The 16,629-nt window shown below is 35.1% G+C and overlaps 1 protein-coding gene across 1 annotated transcript in view; it reads left to right on the top strand.

The window, feature by feature from the left end:
- Positions 1-15,943, top strand: part of RASEF (RAS and EF-hand domain containing) — a 36,604-nt gene extending 20,661 nt beyond the window's left edge. Inside the window, exons 9-17 of the mRNA XM_065861134.2 lie at positions 1,161-1,252; positions 4,031-4,265; positions 5,780-5,917; positions 6,004-6,151; positions 7,142-7,223; positions 8,613-8,727; positions 9,563-9,682; positions 10,693-10,769; positions 12,791-15,943. Coding sequence (XP_065717206.1) covers positions 1,161-1,252; positions 4,031-4,265; positions 5,780-5,917; positions 6,004-6,151; positions 7,142-7,223; positions 8,613-8,727; positions 9,563-9,682; positions 10,693-10,769; positions 12,791-12,899 — 1,116 coding nt within the window. The 3' untranslated portion in view covers positions 12,900-15,943. The remainder of the gene's footprint in view (positions 1-1,160; positions 1,253-4,030; positions 4,266-5,779; positions 5,918-6,003; positions 6,152-7,141; positions 7,224-8,612; positions 8,728-9,562; positions 9,683-10,692; positions 10,770-12,790) is intronic.
- Positions 15,944-16,629: the final 686 nt, after the last annotated feature.

The raw sequence follows: 16,629 nt of genomic DNA, 5'->3' as shown, positions 1-16,629 counted from the left end.
GTTCTGAGGTGCTTTGGGAAATAGAGATTTTTTAATATGCTGTGGCCAAATATATCTGATGAGGTGAATAAATCAGCAGTTTATCTTGCACTGAAGGGAATATATTTGTATTTTCTATATGGTGGTACCCTACTACTGAAACCACATTTTTTCAAATAACTGCTTTCTTTTAGCAGTAAGGTCTTAACCTAATTTAAACTTTTGTCCAGGGAAGTTCCTAGGAGAATGAATAGCAGGGCTATTCATTAGCCTGTTTGGGCTATCACGACTGTACCTGGATCTGTTGTAACAGATGTAACCTGATATGAACCAGAGAAAAGAAGGCTTGAAAGTTAAAAAGAATCTGCTCTACACTTCCATTTCGCAATATTGAGAAACCTGTTAAACTCCAAAACTAATGATTGGGAAGCCCTTCTATCATCAGGAAAACAACTAACTGTTTTAGAAGAATAGGACCAGAGTAAAGGGCTCGCAGAGAGAATACTGGCCAGGAAGAGGGAAAATATGCCTGTTTCCAGCATGCCATACCAATGAACATGAGTGCCTTTTGCTGATGCTGGATATCAGAGTTTCACTGCAGATGCAACAAGAAATACCATTTCCTTCTGCCATGCCCTGAAACATAAGCAAGAAAAGCAGATTACAGAGGAAGCTGTTCTCAGTGAATACATATTTTGAGGGACAGCAGAACATACAAAATCCTCTGTTACATGCTATCAGCTGAAATCTCTTCTTCTCTCCACTATCTCACTTCAAGAACCAGGATATATCTCTACTGAAACTTGCTCAACTAGTGACATTTCCCTTTCCTAATAGTCAACATGCCATTTTTGTAATTATTTCTTTTAAAAGTTTACCATTACAAAGTCTTCAGGTGTAGTCAATGAAATAATTCTCTTGGTATTTCTGTTGTCTATTGTGGTTGAGTGTGGCTAGAAAGTTCAGTATTAAAGCAACAGTGGAGCCTAAATGCTATATGTGATGGACCTTTTGACATCCAGTCCTATATAAAGCATGAGATTTAATTAAAAATAAGTAGTTGAATATATATGAAAATACACAGTAGAAATTTTGATGATTCATGCTTTTTTCATGACAAATATAGATGGTTAAACTGTGTTCAACAAACTTATTATGCATTTGTTATGTATCTGTGGCAGCGGTTAGCAAACACCTCACCAGGAAGTACCATTTCTAGAAGCAGTCCTAAATTTAATGGTGGACAGTCTCCTCTAAACCCACGGTATGACAGGTAAGCCAGGTTTGGTCTTGTTAAGTTTAAAAATGCTAGGGCATCACACTTGTCTTAGAAGACCAAGTATTTCCAAATGGCAGAGAAAGTAGTTTTACCTGATTCAAAAGGAATGTGTGAGCATAGCATGATCTGAAGTATGCTGAAGTCAATAGGAACTTCTTCAATGATTCCAGGAAGCTCAGAAAAACTCTTCCCAGTGCAAATCATGAACTTCCAGGGAGTTCAGAGAGCCTCTTGTTGGGTCTTGGACTGTTTTGATTCTAGTCTGACTCTCAGTCTCTCTTTCTTGTCTCCAAAAAACTGAAAAAATGTACTGAGGACCTCTGTTAGCTGGCTTGGTCAGTGCTTAGGAAAGAAAACATTTTTGGTCATATATTTGACCTATATGTCTCTTTTTCTGATGTAATAATTATTACAAAGGTATGTGGGCCTAATTCTTCAAAAGAATAAACATCCTCATCTCACACTGACATGCAGGAATAGTGAATACACTTCAGTATTAACAGGGTAAGAGCCACAGAGATCATTAAGTTAGCTAAATGCAAACATCAGATGGTCAGAGCTATTTTGGTTTTGCACTTACTAGGTGCAGGTCATGCATCAGAGCTCCCTCAGATGATTGCAGAGACTCTCAGTGAAGTCACTGGCCATTAGATCCAACCTCAAGTGCTATAGATCATGCTATGTTTTCACACTTTTTTAAACACAGTTGGAACTACCAGGAAAAATATTGTGTCCTTACCAAACTGATTGATTGTTTTGTCTTATTTTCCTTGCAGTGATACCTCAAACTCTAGAGAGATCTCTGTTACAAGTTCTTAGTAGCCTGTATTTTACGTTTTGCCAGAGAGATTAATATCTTTGGTAGGGATCAAGTTGGATTCTGCTTCACACCAGTAATATCCATATTCATTCAGCACTGTACCTTTATTCTTTTGTCTCCATGTGAGATGTGTTTGCTGGCTGTAAAGTTTTGCTTGTAAAAAACTTATTTTTATGTTGAATATAGATAAAACCAGTTGGCTTCTGTTGGACACTGCAGATTATGAGAGGCATCCATTACTAAGTTGCATATTACATGGAGTAATTTTCTGAAGAGACAACTAAAACCTCTCTGGAGGCTTAGTGATCCTTCTCTGTGAATATTTATTAGTGCATGGCACATGGTGCAAACCTTGCATTCCTGCAAAAGTGGAAATGCAAACTAGTTTAAAAGAAAGTTTAGGGGGTAGGAATAAAACTTAACAGGCATGATTTAGTGTTGAAAGACAGAAAGAGATATGAATATCACAAAACCTGTTAATTTTCAGTACTTTGTCAGTCTCCTGACATCAGATCAGTGTTAAGAGATACTGATTTGCATTCGAACATGTTTTAAACAATTCACATTAGTAGGTATGCTTTCTCTGTTTTTAGCTGTATCATACATCCTGGTCTGACTTGCTTTAAGCACATATGAAATTCCCAGCACTGAATTCATGCTTCAGTGAGAATTGACTAATGAAGACCTTTATTTCAGTGGATGCTTGACAAGGTTAACTTTGCTATAACATGCACCCTCCCTCTGTTTTTCAGTAATTTGGTATAGTCTACTAGTTGCATGAACAGAACTAGCATGGATGCTGTGATATTCCACAGCGAAGATCACACTTATGAGTGTACTTGTTCATAGCCTGAAAGGATGTAAATTAGATGGTTGTGGATGGTGTTACATGATGATGTGTCCATCACCCCTATTTGGCCACTTGCTGGAAGGAGTTATATTTGACTGCATAGCAGGTTCATAAATTGGTGATTCTCCCCGGTGGCATGGTATGCTGTTGTTTTGGGAGCTCCCAGCCCCAGCAAGCTGTCTTTGCAAGGACTGATGCTGACCTTGTCTGTTCCAGAAGTTTAGTGCTTCATATCCATTCCCAACAGAACTGAGCCAAACCAGTACTCTCTTCCCAGCTCTGCCTTGGAGATATTTTCTACCTTGCTATAATTTGTGCCTGTCCCTGTTTTGCTGCAAGAGCAGGATAATGATTGTAGCCATAGTAAATTTTTTCAAAAGATTGTTTCTTTTAAGATTCACTCTAATATCTTTTTTCTTCATTTACATAAATAAAAATTAATTTTGTTTTCTGTAAACCATACTGTCATTGCTGCATCCATTTAAGTATTTTTATATATTACAGCATCCAGAATGAAGGGTTAGGGGAAAGAAAGGACTTTTGTATAAAACCTTAGGTTTTGTGTAGCATACCAAACTGAAGGCAAACATGTTTCAGTGACTTCTTCTGCCATTACTGATCTCCTAAACTGTCTTTCTCCCTTTTCTATATTTATAGCTGTTACTTATTGAACTGTGTGCCTCCGTGAGCAAATGTATCATTTAAATTAGAGACAGTATTTCATGGTAATTTTATTCATCTTCAAATAGGCCCAAATTAGCTAAACCATCAGCTATCCTTTTCTGCTGTTGATGTCTTCATAGTACATAATTTTCTAAATATTTTTAAACAATTATTTCTTCTGTGTATGAATAAACAGGCATTCTTACTGAGACTTGGGAAGTCATCATGAATAACATATCTTATAATTTAATCTGAGCATACTAAAAGATATGGTTGAAAACCAAATTATTTAGAAATGCAAAATAGGCATTGACGTATCTCTTAAACTGTACAGTTAGCATTTTTAAGTATTGACTGTTCCAGAATGTCTCAAATTTTGTTGGGAAGAACAATTGTGGAATAATTTTATTTCTTTTCCCCCCAAAAATTTTCTTATTAGATCATCTCATTCTTCTTGTGTGGATGAAGATTATGATTCTTTAGCCCTTTGTGATCCTATGCAAAGGATAAACTGTGAAGTTGACAGCTTACCTGAGAGCTGTTTTGACAGTGGCTTGTCTACCCTGAGAGATTCAAATGAGTATGATTCAGAAGTGGAATACAGGCATCAAAGGATTTTTCAAAGGTCACAGTGTATGCAAGAAAGCTTTGGTGGTGATGCTTCTGATACAGATGTAAGTGCCAGACTTACTCCTTCCCTGAGAAAGAACAGTTTCCTGTTTTTAAAATTAAATGGATCTTTGCCCATATGCCAGTTAAAACTAAGTATTTGGGTTGTTTGCATTTAAATGAAATTAGTGACTTTTTGTGAGAGTGCAAAATTAGTTACTCCTTTTTAAAATAAAATGTTTATTTTGACATTTTTGATAGATTTTGAGGTAATAATTTTTTACGTACATGGGGGTTTTGAAGGTTGTTAAAAAACATGCAGGCAGGAACCTGTGTTCTAGTAATTAGAAAGCAGATACTATAGAAGTAAAATATACTTCAATTCACTTCCTCTTACTATGAAAAAGTGACATATATAAGAAAAAGAATACTGTTAGTGCGTACATTGACTTACACAGTAAGTCTCAGAAAACTTAGAAAGTTAGAAATGTGTTACTGTGTCTGTTTTATTGTTAGTAAAATGGAGAGCTTTAGTGATGACCATATAGGAAGACTAGTATCAAGCACAACAGAACACAAGGTTTTTATTTAGAGCAGACCCTTTACTGTGCATTTAGTAGAGACATTAAGTCCTTCTTTGCAGTTGAAAATGCAATGAATAGTGTTCATTACAGTTGTGCTGTATTTAATTTAGCTTGAGAAGTAATAGCATAGCGAGTGAAGTCTTGTAGGTAAATTCTTGATCTTTGTAAAATAAGATTTGAAATAAAGTATTTGCTTATTGTAATTATTTTTTAATCTGAAATTTTCTAGATGGAAATTAATTTGGAAAGATGGGAAGTGTACTGAAAGCACAAATGCCAAATAGGAAACGTGTTTGAGGACTAAATGTAGGCATTGTTGTTTAAGCCCAACTGGCAAATGAGCCCCATGCAGCCTCTCTCTCACCCTCCCCCGCAGTGGAATGGGAGAGAGAATCAGAAAAATAAAAATGAGAAAACTCATTGATTGAGATAAAGATATTTTAATAAGTAAAACAAAAGCCACACACACAAGCAAAGCAAAACAAGGAATTAATTCAATACTTCGCACCAGCAGACAGATGTTAAGCCATGTCCACTACAGGGCTGTAACGGTTACTTGGGAAGACAAACGCCATCATCCTGAATGTCCCCCCTTCCTTCTTCTTCCCCCAGCTTTGTATGCTGAGAATGACGTCACAGGGTATGGAATATCCCTTTGGACAGTTGGGTTCAGCTGTCCCAGCTGTTTCTCCTACCAACTTTTTGTTCAATCCCCACCATTTTGTTGGCAGACCAATATGAGTTGCTGAAAAGTCCTTGACTACTACTTAGCAACAATTGAAATATCAATGTCTTATCAACATTATTTTAATTTTAAATCCAAAACACAGCACTATACCAGCTAGTAGAAGAAAATTAATTCTGACCCAGATGACACACATGCACAATTCTATTTGGTCCTTTAACTCTTTAATACAAACTGATAAAATCAATATTTTAATCAGTTTTAGCCATACTTTTTTCACCGGAGCTAACACACTATCTTGTACTTTCAGGTTCCAGAGATAAGGGATGAAGAAACATACAGTCCCGATAACAGCAGTACAATATTAGAATGGAAGCCCTCACAACCAGCAAGTCGAAGCAGCTCAATTGCTTCAACAAGGAAATACATATCTGCTCTCGCACCTCAGGTAACCAGTTTTTAGAAAAAAAAAAGTGTTTGATATAGAGAGTATTTTTATATGAGTTGAAATAGATTACTTCTTTTTATTTTCAGTCAGATTCAACTGAATTTACTCCGAAATATCCCAGTTCAGAGAAGGCTTACAAAATTGTTCTTGCTGGAGATGCAGCAGTGGGAAAATCCAGTTTCCTTACCAGACTTTGCAAGAACGAATTTCGAGGCAATACCAGTGCAACCCTGGGTACAGTTATTTTTCTTATTAAGATACTGAAGTGAATTTCATTGCTGTTCTGCAGAAATGGGTGAAAAGAGTACCCTCTGTTTTTGCTTGCTAGGGATTTCTGAATAGACATGTGCAGTTTCTTAGGCTGTGAGATCTAATTACGCACTAAAGCTTAGAAGTACCTAACTGCTGTTCGGAGCGGATAATAGGGTGCTGCTCTAATCTAGTTTCTCTTTGCAAATCACAAAACCTGTTCCAGAACAACACAAAGCACCAGAAAAGGGGGTTTCAGTATAATGCACTTATAATGTATGTATGATTCTTTTTGCATTTTTCATTGCTTTCTTGTCTTTTCAGCTCTTTTGTCCTTCTTTGGTATTTCATACTATCCTTTGATGTCTTACATACTATTTTTCGTCTCAGTTTCTTCAAAGCGTTATTGAAGCTCTGGTTTAAATGCAGCTGAAAGGATTTCTGGCTGGCTTGTGTCTATTATTGTAACTGTCAGCTAATAAACTTGTCTTACTGATTCCAAAGAATGAATTTTTGTCTTCCAATCAAATAATAGTAATATATTTGTTTTATTTGGTCTAAGTCAGAAGGCTTGTTCTAATTTATCTTTTTCCTCCTTGACATTTGAAATAATGTCTGTTTTATAAAACATTTTCTCTTCTTCTATAAAACTGCTCAACAAAATAAAGCAGAGAGGGATCTGCTTGTTTTCTGGTCATAATGTCAAAGTTGTATCAATGCTTCTGGGAAAATATGATGGTAAAATATTTCTTTAAATGTTTCTCTAAAGGCAAATTAAACACATTCAGGGGATTATTGCGGTTCAAGGCTATGTGAATGACTGAAATCTCAATCTATTAAAAGAGATGGATTTTGAATTAACTGTTATATATGGCACAGAAGTTCATTTTCTGTGGGTGTTGTTTGTTTGTTTGCTTGTGGTTTTTTTAAGGTGATTGATGTTTTGGATTAGACTATACATATTATTCTTTTCAGGTGTGGATTTTCAAATGAAACGTCTGATTGTTGATGGAGAACCTACAGTACTACAACTGTGGGACACAGCTGGGCAGGAGAGGTTGGTGTTTCTCTGCACTTACGTAATTTCAATTGCTTTATTTCTAAAAGTTGTTTGCCTTTTTTCATATATGTGAAAAAAATTTCACTAAATATTACATAGCCCTACAGTAGGTAAGTCAATATGGCCATTTGTAAATGTCTAGAGACAGATGTGATTTTGCTCTGCTGAGACCTCAAGACAGGTGGATGATTATTTGTTAGCTTTGATGATGCCTGAGGTAATCTTTTATCTCTGTAGAGAGAAATAGCTGAGGTTCACCACAACATTAATTAATAAAATCCGTATGTCCCTCTTGCCATACAAAAATATGCAGCAGAAGTACCTTCTTTCTTCCATTTTCAGTCTTTTGCTTTCTTTGTCCTTACAGACCTGTGTTTCAGAGCAGGCTTTATCTAAGATATTCCCCTCCCTTCACCCTTGTTTCCTCTTTCCTTGGAAGTCCTGATCCTGATTTGCATTTTATTTTGTGTGTGAAAATTTCTTCCCAAAGGCTTTAAAAAGACTGATGGCAAACTTGTACAGATTGCTGAATGTATATCCAAGGTTCTTCAAAATACTGTGTGGAGTTTCCTCAAAATCTTATGATGTCCTTAATTGAGAGCCTTTACTGACAGCTTTTGAGGCTTATTAATAGGTTAATCTAACACCTTGAAAGTCAGTTTAATCTGTTAGTTGACCAAGATTTGTGTTGGGCTGTATGTGTTTACTTTTGCCTGAATGAGTGATTATGTTAAGTAGGTAGTCAGAGGCCAAATCATTCTCCTCCATAATGATAAATTTGTGGAGAATATTTTAATATATCATATAAAAATCTAGTTACTGTACTTGGTTGTTTTATGTTAATGGAAAAGAAGGCTGCAACTGATGAATTAATACCTAAGATGTTTATTTGTTTCACATTTTTTTTAGATGAGGCAAAGTAATCCACTCAATTTATGAAGTTATATGTAAGTGTAAAAGCTTTGCCACCTAATGTGGCATTACTGGTAGACTTGACAGTGCTAGGTTTACAGCTGAACTTGGTGATCTTTAAGGTCTTTTCCAACCTAAACAATTCTGTGATTCTGTGATTCTATGATTCTAGTCACAAGTCCAGTGCACAGCAGATTATTTGTAATAGATGGACTGTAGATTGTTTTGATGCAAAAAATATTGATTGCTGTTTGGACAGAACCCTGTGAATCCTTACGGAGCATTTATAAACCTGCATCGGCAATCTTCAATAGCTACCTATTAAAAAAGCTATAAGAAAACTCACCTTGTAATGTGGAGAGAATCTTGCTCTAAATAAATTAAGTGCAATAAAGTAATGGTGAGTTATTAATGATGTTATATTGGATTATTTTTTGATAATGTGACCTTATGCAAATCGTTTCTTTCTGAAAGATTCCGCAGTATTGCTAAATCGTACTTCAGAAGAGCAGATGGTGTCTTACTGCTGTATGACGTAACCTGTGAAAAAAGCTTTCTTAATGTGCGAGAATGGGTGGATATGATCGAGGTAAGAAAGTATATAGAACTTACAAACTATGTCTCACCACATTGTTAACCTTATTATTTATGAATTTTGCATATTTGTATATTGGAATTAGCCACACTGCGACGTCTCATAGGAGTAAATGCTACATGGAAGTGAGAAATGTATCCTGAAGTATTCAGTTAGTGTTAAAACTGATAGATCTTTTTATGTAAAAGGGTATAATGTAATCACACTCTTCCTGTTTGCTTTCTTTTGAAATGAACATGACAACCCATTTCAGATACCGTCTTGTGGATGGCTTCATTATTCCAAGGAGTCTCTTCGTTTTGAAACAATATGTGTGATTCTGTAAATGACCTATAGTTCAAGTGAAATTTTAAGTATTTCTTTCTACTATTACATCTTATTTGTTTATTTAAATATAAATTTTCATTTAATGAAAACGGTTTTTCCCTGATACCAGAGATGTTTAATAGAAGGGAAAAAGATAAACAAAATCTTTAGATCATCTTCTGAAATCCATTTATTTTAATAATGGTAAAGGAGTTGGTCACTTTTCCTATAGTAATTTTGTCATATAGCATTTAAATATAGTTACCTTTTTCATTAGATTAATTTAACACATGAAATTCTTTGTTGGGAAACAGAGCTTATGGGAGTAGAAACACATTTTTGCAGGGTGTTTAGCTGTCTGCTTGAAGGCTGACTAGCTCATAAAAAGTTATCAGCATGACTTTCATAATTTGTTGTTTTTTTTCTGATAGTCTGCAAGACTTTTTGTGGGAAGAAAATCAGTGTAACATGATGATGCTAGTTACTTTTTTGTATTCTGAGCGGAATAAAATCCTCTTTGCAGGATGCAACTCATGAGAATATTCCAATTATGATGGTGGGAAACAAAGCAGATCTTCGCCAAGCTGTTACAGAACAAGGACAAAAATGTGTGTCTGTAAACTATGGAGAAAAGCTGGCTATGGTAAGCTCGAAAGTCTACCTCTTTAGTATAAAATGGTCTTAAGAACTTTAATCTGAAAACTATGTGACAAGCTAGTAAACAAAAGTAATTTTCTGGTCATTTTTTTCAAATCTAGTAATTCGGATTCATGGATACTTTTAATGAAAACTTATTTTGATGGTGTTTGCTGGGCTAAATGACATTTCAGTTGTCCATTAAGCTGAACTTCATTCTTGGCTGAGCTAGTCTTCTCAATCTCTATGGTGAAAAAGTGGATGGACCAGGAGGCTGAGTTTTTCTGCCACCAAGGAGAAATTGCCAGTCCAAATATGAAGCACACTAGTGAGTGTTTAAGGCACTTTGCCTGGCTTGTGTCTGTCCAGCCTTTGAGTGGAATATTTTTGTCTTCAAGATTCTATCTGGTATTATTTCCATGTCTGCAGAAAGAAAAAAGGAAGTTTCTGCTATAAATAGAAGTGTGGACAAGTTTATTGCATGTATTTATATGAGGGATAAGGGATACACATATTCCATATTTTGCAGAAAAAAATGTAGACTCTTATGAGTCTTGAGTTGCTGACCACTTGTGCAATTGGTTTATTTTACTAGGGCAGATATCCTGTCTGTTACTTATAGAATGATATTTCTGGTTAAGCTACAATACCAGATGCTGTAGATTATGAGTAGGTAACAAGCTGGATTCAGTAACCTGTCCTATCAACTTTCTTCCTATTTTGCAATCTTGTGGACAAGAAGATTGACATTAGCATATGATGTGGTTTTTATTCAGTTTGTTATTTCAGAATATACTGAATATAAAAAAGATACAATTAAGAAGCAATTACTATTTTTTTTTCACCATACTAAAGTGAATATATTGGAGAATGAAGAATAACAGAAAAAAATCCTGTTCATTTAAATGTGTGTCGTCTTTCTTTGCATTATTGAGGAAAACATTTGTAATTTAATATACATTGTCAGATGTGAAACACTTCAGATTAGTTGGCTTAACATTTTATTTTTACTCGCAGACTTATAATGCACTATTCTGTGAAACAAGTGCTAAAGATGGATCTAATATTGTAGAAGCAGTTCTTCATCTTGCTCGGTAAGCAGCCATGTTTCTATTTTCAAATAAGCACATCTGAATATATTTTATAAAAAGGGCATTATGTGTGAATATTCCTACAAAGACACATGTACATTTAAAATTGTACTAACATCAAATTCAAGAAACAAAATTTAGAAAAGAATACTATGTTGTATCTTTATAGATAAATGCAATATTCTCAATATAATAAAGTAAGATTTTTACTTGCAAGTGTTACAAAGCTGTCTCAATAATTAATATTTAAATTAGAGCTCAGTTATGCAGCTTACAATTATAAAACCCGTTTAGTGACTGAACTACATTTTTTAATGGTGCATGGATTTACTTTCTTAATTTTTCCTTAAATTAATTTCAAATGCATATAATTCTATGTACAACTGATTCTTAATTCTTTCGTCTATATTTATATATTAGTTAGTTTTATTGCTGACCATTCTAATCGCACATATTTTCTTTGAAGTCCCTTTCTCTAAAGTATTTAAAAGACAGAAATTTTCATTATATCCATTTAGCAACCTCATATTTCTGTGATAATGTGTGAGCCAAAGATGAGACTTCTACTACCTTTCCAAACCATTCTTGATTACAATATATTTTTGAAGGGCTGATGGTGTGTAATGAATCCTCAGCCTCTGATTTGTCAGTTTAATACATGGAGCTTAAGGCCAGAATTACAAACGATATTCCTATGATGTTTGCAGCAGCTTAGTGCAATAGTCAAACTTTTTGACATTTGATCAGTATCTTTTTATTCATTGTTAAAATACTACTGATTGCATGGCTTGCATACAAAATACTGGCTTTCTAGAGAGGATCATTGCTTCTTCACATAGGACTTCCAAGAGCACCTGTGTTTCCAGGAAAATGCATCTGTCAGAGAGGCAGCAAGAATGCAGGCATGCATTTGTCTGTGAGTGTCAACATGAAGTTAGTTGCTTACTTGTTAAAGTATGAATTTCCAAGAACCTGGCAGTGAATATAGTGGTGGATTATGAAATTAGAGAGCATACACAGCACAGTCATACATAATATTAATCACAGTTGGAAAATCCTCTCTAATGTTTAAACACGATAACTTTAACAGTTTCAAGGATAAAAAAAAAAAAAAAAACCCAAAACGTTTTGCCAGTCCAAGTCTCTGTTTTCGGAACCTTAAAAAAAAAAAAAAAAAGATCTTTCTTTCTTCACAAGGTTCATTGATCCTTAAATAGTCTAGACATTACCCGGAACCTTGATCTGGAACAGTTGACTGCAATTTCTTTACTCAAGTCTTAGTTATTTGTATTCTTTGAAAGACGGATTTCATTTTGAAATAAAAATTTCTAAATGAACATTTCATTAGAGCAGATAGTCTTAGAGACTTACCTGTTACCTCTTCGCAATGTTCCTTTCTGCCACTGTTACATTGAATAACCCAGTGTTCTGAGAGGAACTTCATGAATTTATTCTACTATTATGAGGAGGACTTAAATTATATAGATATACATATTTATATAAAAGCAAGAAACCTTAGAGTTGGCTTTCGACATTCTAGGGGGCCATAGTAAGAATACAGATCAATAATCATATATACACAGCTTTTAAGTCTGCATTTATGGTAAAAAATCCAACAATATGCTTTTTTTTTCCTTTGAGAGTAAATTATACTCAAGATTGCAGTTATGTATTTTTGTACTTTCAGCTATGAACATAGTCTGTGTCTATGGTCGTATCCTGAAGCAAAAAAGTCAAAGAACAATTATCAAAAGGAAAGGAAAAGGAAAACAGAACACTGTGGAGTTACTACATATAAGAAATTATTATATTTCTACCACTAACTATGATTTGTGTACAAATATTGATGTGGTTTCCAAAGTGAAAACTTATGAGACATGTTGATCCTGTGCACTAAACCCCATAGTTTAACCACATAATAGATGATGGTGGACTCTCTAAGATATACTGAGAGAAACTGAACATGCATAGAAATATATTAATTGAGTGCATTTTTTTTGTTTGTTTCATTGTTTTTTTAACAGTGAAGTGCGAAAACGAAGTGATAATCAAGATGATACAAGGTCAGTAGCCAGCCTGGCTGGGACACCTGTCAAAAAATCAGCACTCATGAAAAACTGTTGCAATGTTTAAGTGACAGATACTTTTCCTGACCTGAATAACCTGTATATTTAAAGAAAAAAATGAAGGATTTCAAGAATGTATTCTTTATACTATGGAATTATACATTTGTGTATTTAGAAGTTGCATATCATGTTAAAAATCCAGATTCTACTTTCTACTCATTCATATTTATGCGCTTGCTTTGCCCTAAGGGCTCTGTTTTCACTTTTCATAAGTAAAAGAAGTCAATGGAGTGAGCTTATAATCAATGTTACTGTAGTCACTGCATATGATATTGTAATATATTTGATCTACTTTACCTGCTTGATTATGAACTCAATATTTCTTGCACACAGAACCTGATACTATCATTATCACTCATAAGAAAGGACAAAATTACAGCCTCAATTAATTTAATCTCTTTTTGCTCATGTCTACTTATCTAGTTTTTTAATACCTTAAATTATATGTTGATGAAACATTTATCAAGAAACCCCCAAACCATCAAAAGGTTGACTAGATCCAGGTAAATCCTAAGTTCAGGGCATGAAGCAAATGGTCTCTGTGTGAAGAAGCTAGTGGTAGGTGCATGAGGTTGTGGTGTAATTTTTCAGAAGTTTGTGAGTTAGAATTTATTTAATTTTGGGGGTTGGGGTTCGATTCAAAACTCACAAGTAAACTTTACATCTGATCCTACACAGCTCAGAAGTGAGAGGAACATCTGTATGGACCATTTCCATTCAAAATTCCAGAGAGACTATAATACCTGTGATATGTAGAATTACTGAGTTGAATTAATGGTACAATACCTGCCTGTTCATTTATACTAGAGAATTATTAGTATTACAGAGAGATATTGTTTGCAATATTTCCCTTGTTTTTTTAAATGTCTTCCATTCAGAAACTAATTGAGGGATTGTAATAGTACAGAGGAGTCCAGTTTAATGGAAGTTCTTTATGCATTTTTGAAGTTTTAAACTTGCAGGTGTACCAATTACTGCACATGCACAAACTTCTGTATAAACTGTTTGTTAAAAGAAGTCCCTGAAATGAACAGCAACCACTTACCTCAATGAGGATTCCTTTGCCTGATTTTTTGAAAATTCTGAGAAACTCACCAATGCGTGGTAGCTTCAGGTGTCAACATCTCTGAAATCTGAGTATTGCTTGTAATCGTTCCCAACAGTCCTATAGTGTAGTAAAAATTGTAGGTATTTCTACAGTTAACAATCATGATCCAGTTCTTCTCAGCTTTCACTAATTTTGATGGGAATGGGATAGGACCTCTTCAGAGCCAGCAAACCCTTTCAGTCTTTTCTGTGTATATTAATAAAATATTTCCAGGCTGAAACCTATCTCAGTAAATCAACCTTGGATAAAGTTTTATGGATGGATTGGAAACCCATGTGCCTAGCAGCTGTTACTGTATTTTATCAGCACTATGTTTGAACATTGTGTAGCCTGTGCTGTGTTATCAGTTTTATAAGACATGGAGTTCTCAGAAACAGGATGGTTCATAATTCAAAAAAATACAGTTTTGAAGAGTGAAGAGCAATGTTTTTAGGCATCCTTTCAAAGCTGCCAATCTTCAGGTAACCATCTGAAAGCCTGTTCTTAACAAGACAGAGAAATCTAATGCCAGAAGGAATAAGACATTTTATTTAACTGTATTGTACTTCAGCCCTAGAAGAGAAAACATGTTTGGTGACCTTTTTGAAGTACTAAGGGTGTCTTCACACACTGTTCCACACCGGAGCCTGTGGAGTTGTTACATCTTCCATCCAACAAAATAAGAGACCTCATTGCGGTCCCTAGACTTAAGGAGATGTAGGTGTACCAGGAATATGCCTGGTCACATACCTGTTGTTTACTATTAATCCTCTATTATTTAAACATGAAAATTACAGCTGTAATTAGCTTCGCTGAGGAGAAAATCATGCTTAACTAAGCATATTGATTTTGTGTTCTCTATGTGTAAAAGCTTCTCTCTCTCTAAAGGAGTGAAATGGAAATAGAATTAATGTGGGTTGTACTTGCAGATAGTTCTTCCTGCAACAGTAAGGAGAGGGAGAGATGACCCAGCACTTAGTTTCTGAAGTCTAAGCTTACAACATGCAGGCATTTGCATTTGCTCAGGATGAGAAGGTCATGATTATCAGCTGTTACTTACATTCCAAAATATTGCTCCTTCAGTGTTATTAACTTCCATTAACTTGTAGGGCTTAGACTGAGGCTCAGTGTTCTGTGTGTCTCCTGAACTGAAGTGTTTGACTGGCTCTGTGATCTTGGCCTGAAGCAGACAGGGGGAAATATATTTGCCTAAAACTTGTCGACACATTTGCATGAGCAAAACATTTTGGCAGGATACAGATAACTGCATAAAGTTGTTTGCAAGAAGGATTTCTGGAATTGGTTTAGTCCAACCTCCCAAGCACCCAAGCAGATGTGGACTGTTGCCAGCCCTGGATCAGGTTAGCTGTGGGTTTGACTAGCCAGGGTGTAAAAATCCCTGAAGACAGAGTTAACACCACTAGTCTGGGCAACCTGTTCCTGTGCTTGCACTCCCCTTCTGGATAAAAATTTCTCTCTGTGTCCAACCTCCTTTTCCCAAGTGGCTACAAATTTGTAGGCCTTTCCCATTGTTATATCATCTCCTGCTATGAAGAAGAGTTTGGCTACGATCTTGACAACACCCCTTTCAGTGTCTGTAGGCTATTAGATCCGCATGGCCTTCTCCTCACCAGTATAATAACATTGTGAGGTACCTCTTGCAAATCCAGGTTCCATATCGCAGTTAGCAGAGTGCATGCATGTGCAGTAATTGCATTTATATCTAAAATTCTTACCATACGTAGAGTGTCATGTGAATGTCCATGCCTGTGGAGAGGTTGGTTGAAGGATGTGAGTCCAAGGACCTGCCTTCACACTTATTTTTTTTTTCTCTGCAGAATTGGGCCATTGATATTTTGGGTACTTTTTTTTTTTCATTTGTTTTAATGACCAAGATATTTCTTGTGTTGTTTGGCCAAAATATACAGAGTGTTTCAAAAAGATGGACCCAGTTTAAAATCAAAGACTGAATCCAACTGGGTCCATCTTTTTGAAACACCCTGTATAAACTGAATCACTTTTTTTTTGTTTAAGCTCTGTAGTTTTTATCTGTCTTGTAAAGCAACTTTAATTTGAAACAGTGTTTGGTTTTTTTTCTAAATAAGATTCAGGGTTGGAAACTGTTAACGAAGTTTTACCTTGAAGTAGTTTTATGGTTAATGTATAAATTACTAAAAAAGCACTACCAAATGGGGATATAGCTATAGCTCAGGTGCAACTAGTTTTAGGAGTCCTACGATGGTCAGCTCCGTCAAGTCTGAATATTCATATAATACCATGTAGAATTCATGTTAAACCAAAAGAACTTGGAAAAAAAATAAATTTAGAAATTTAAGCAGGTATTTATACATGGAAGTAATGACAATGTAAAGTTTCCTGTTGTTTTGGCAAACAAACATGAGCTTTATGCTCTGACACAGTTGCACTACTGTACTTTGAATGTTTTAATGGTTTTGTTTAGTATATAAGAACTATTCATTTAATCGCACAGAGTTATTTTTTTAGTTAGTGGATGTGTTGCCTTAATACACGTATTTATTTGAAAAGGAAAGGCCCTTCATGTTTTTCCTCACCATCTGTAAATAAATTATTTTTATTCAGTTGACACAGAAGTATTATTGTATCTTGTATTGGTTTTGACCCATTTTAA

This window comes from Patagioenas fasciata, chromosome Z, assembly GCF_037038585.1.
Source record: "Patagioenas fasciata isolate bPatFas1 chromosome Z, bPatFas1.hap1, whole genome shotgun sequence".
NCBI lineage: Eukaryota > Metazoa > Chordata > Aves > Columbiformes > Columbidae > Patagioenas > Patagioenas fasciata.
Note: the sequence above shows the minus strand (reverse complement) of the source record. Positions and strands in the feature narration are given on the sequence as shown.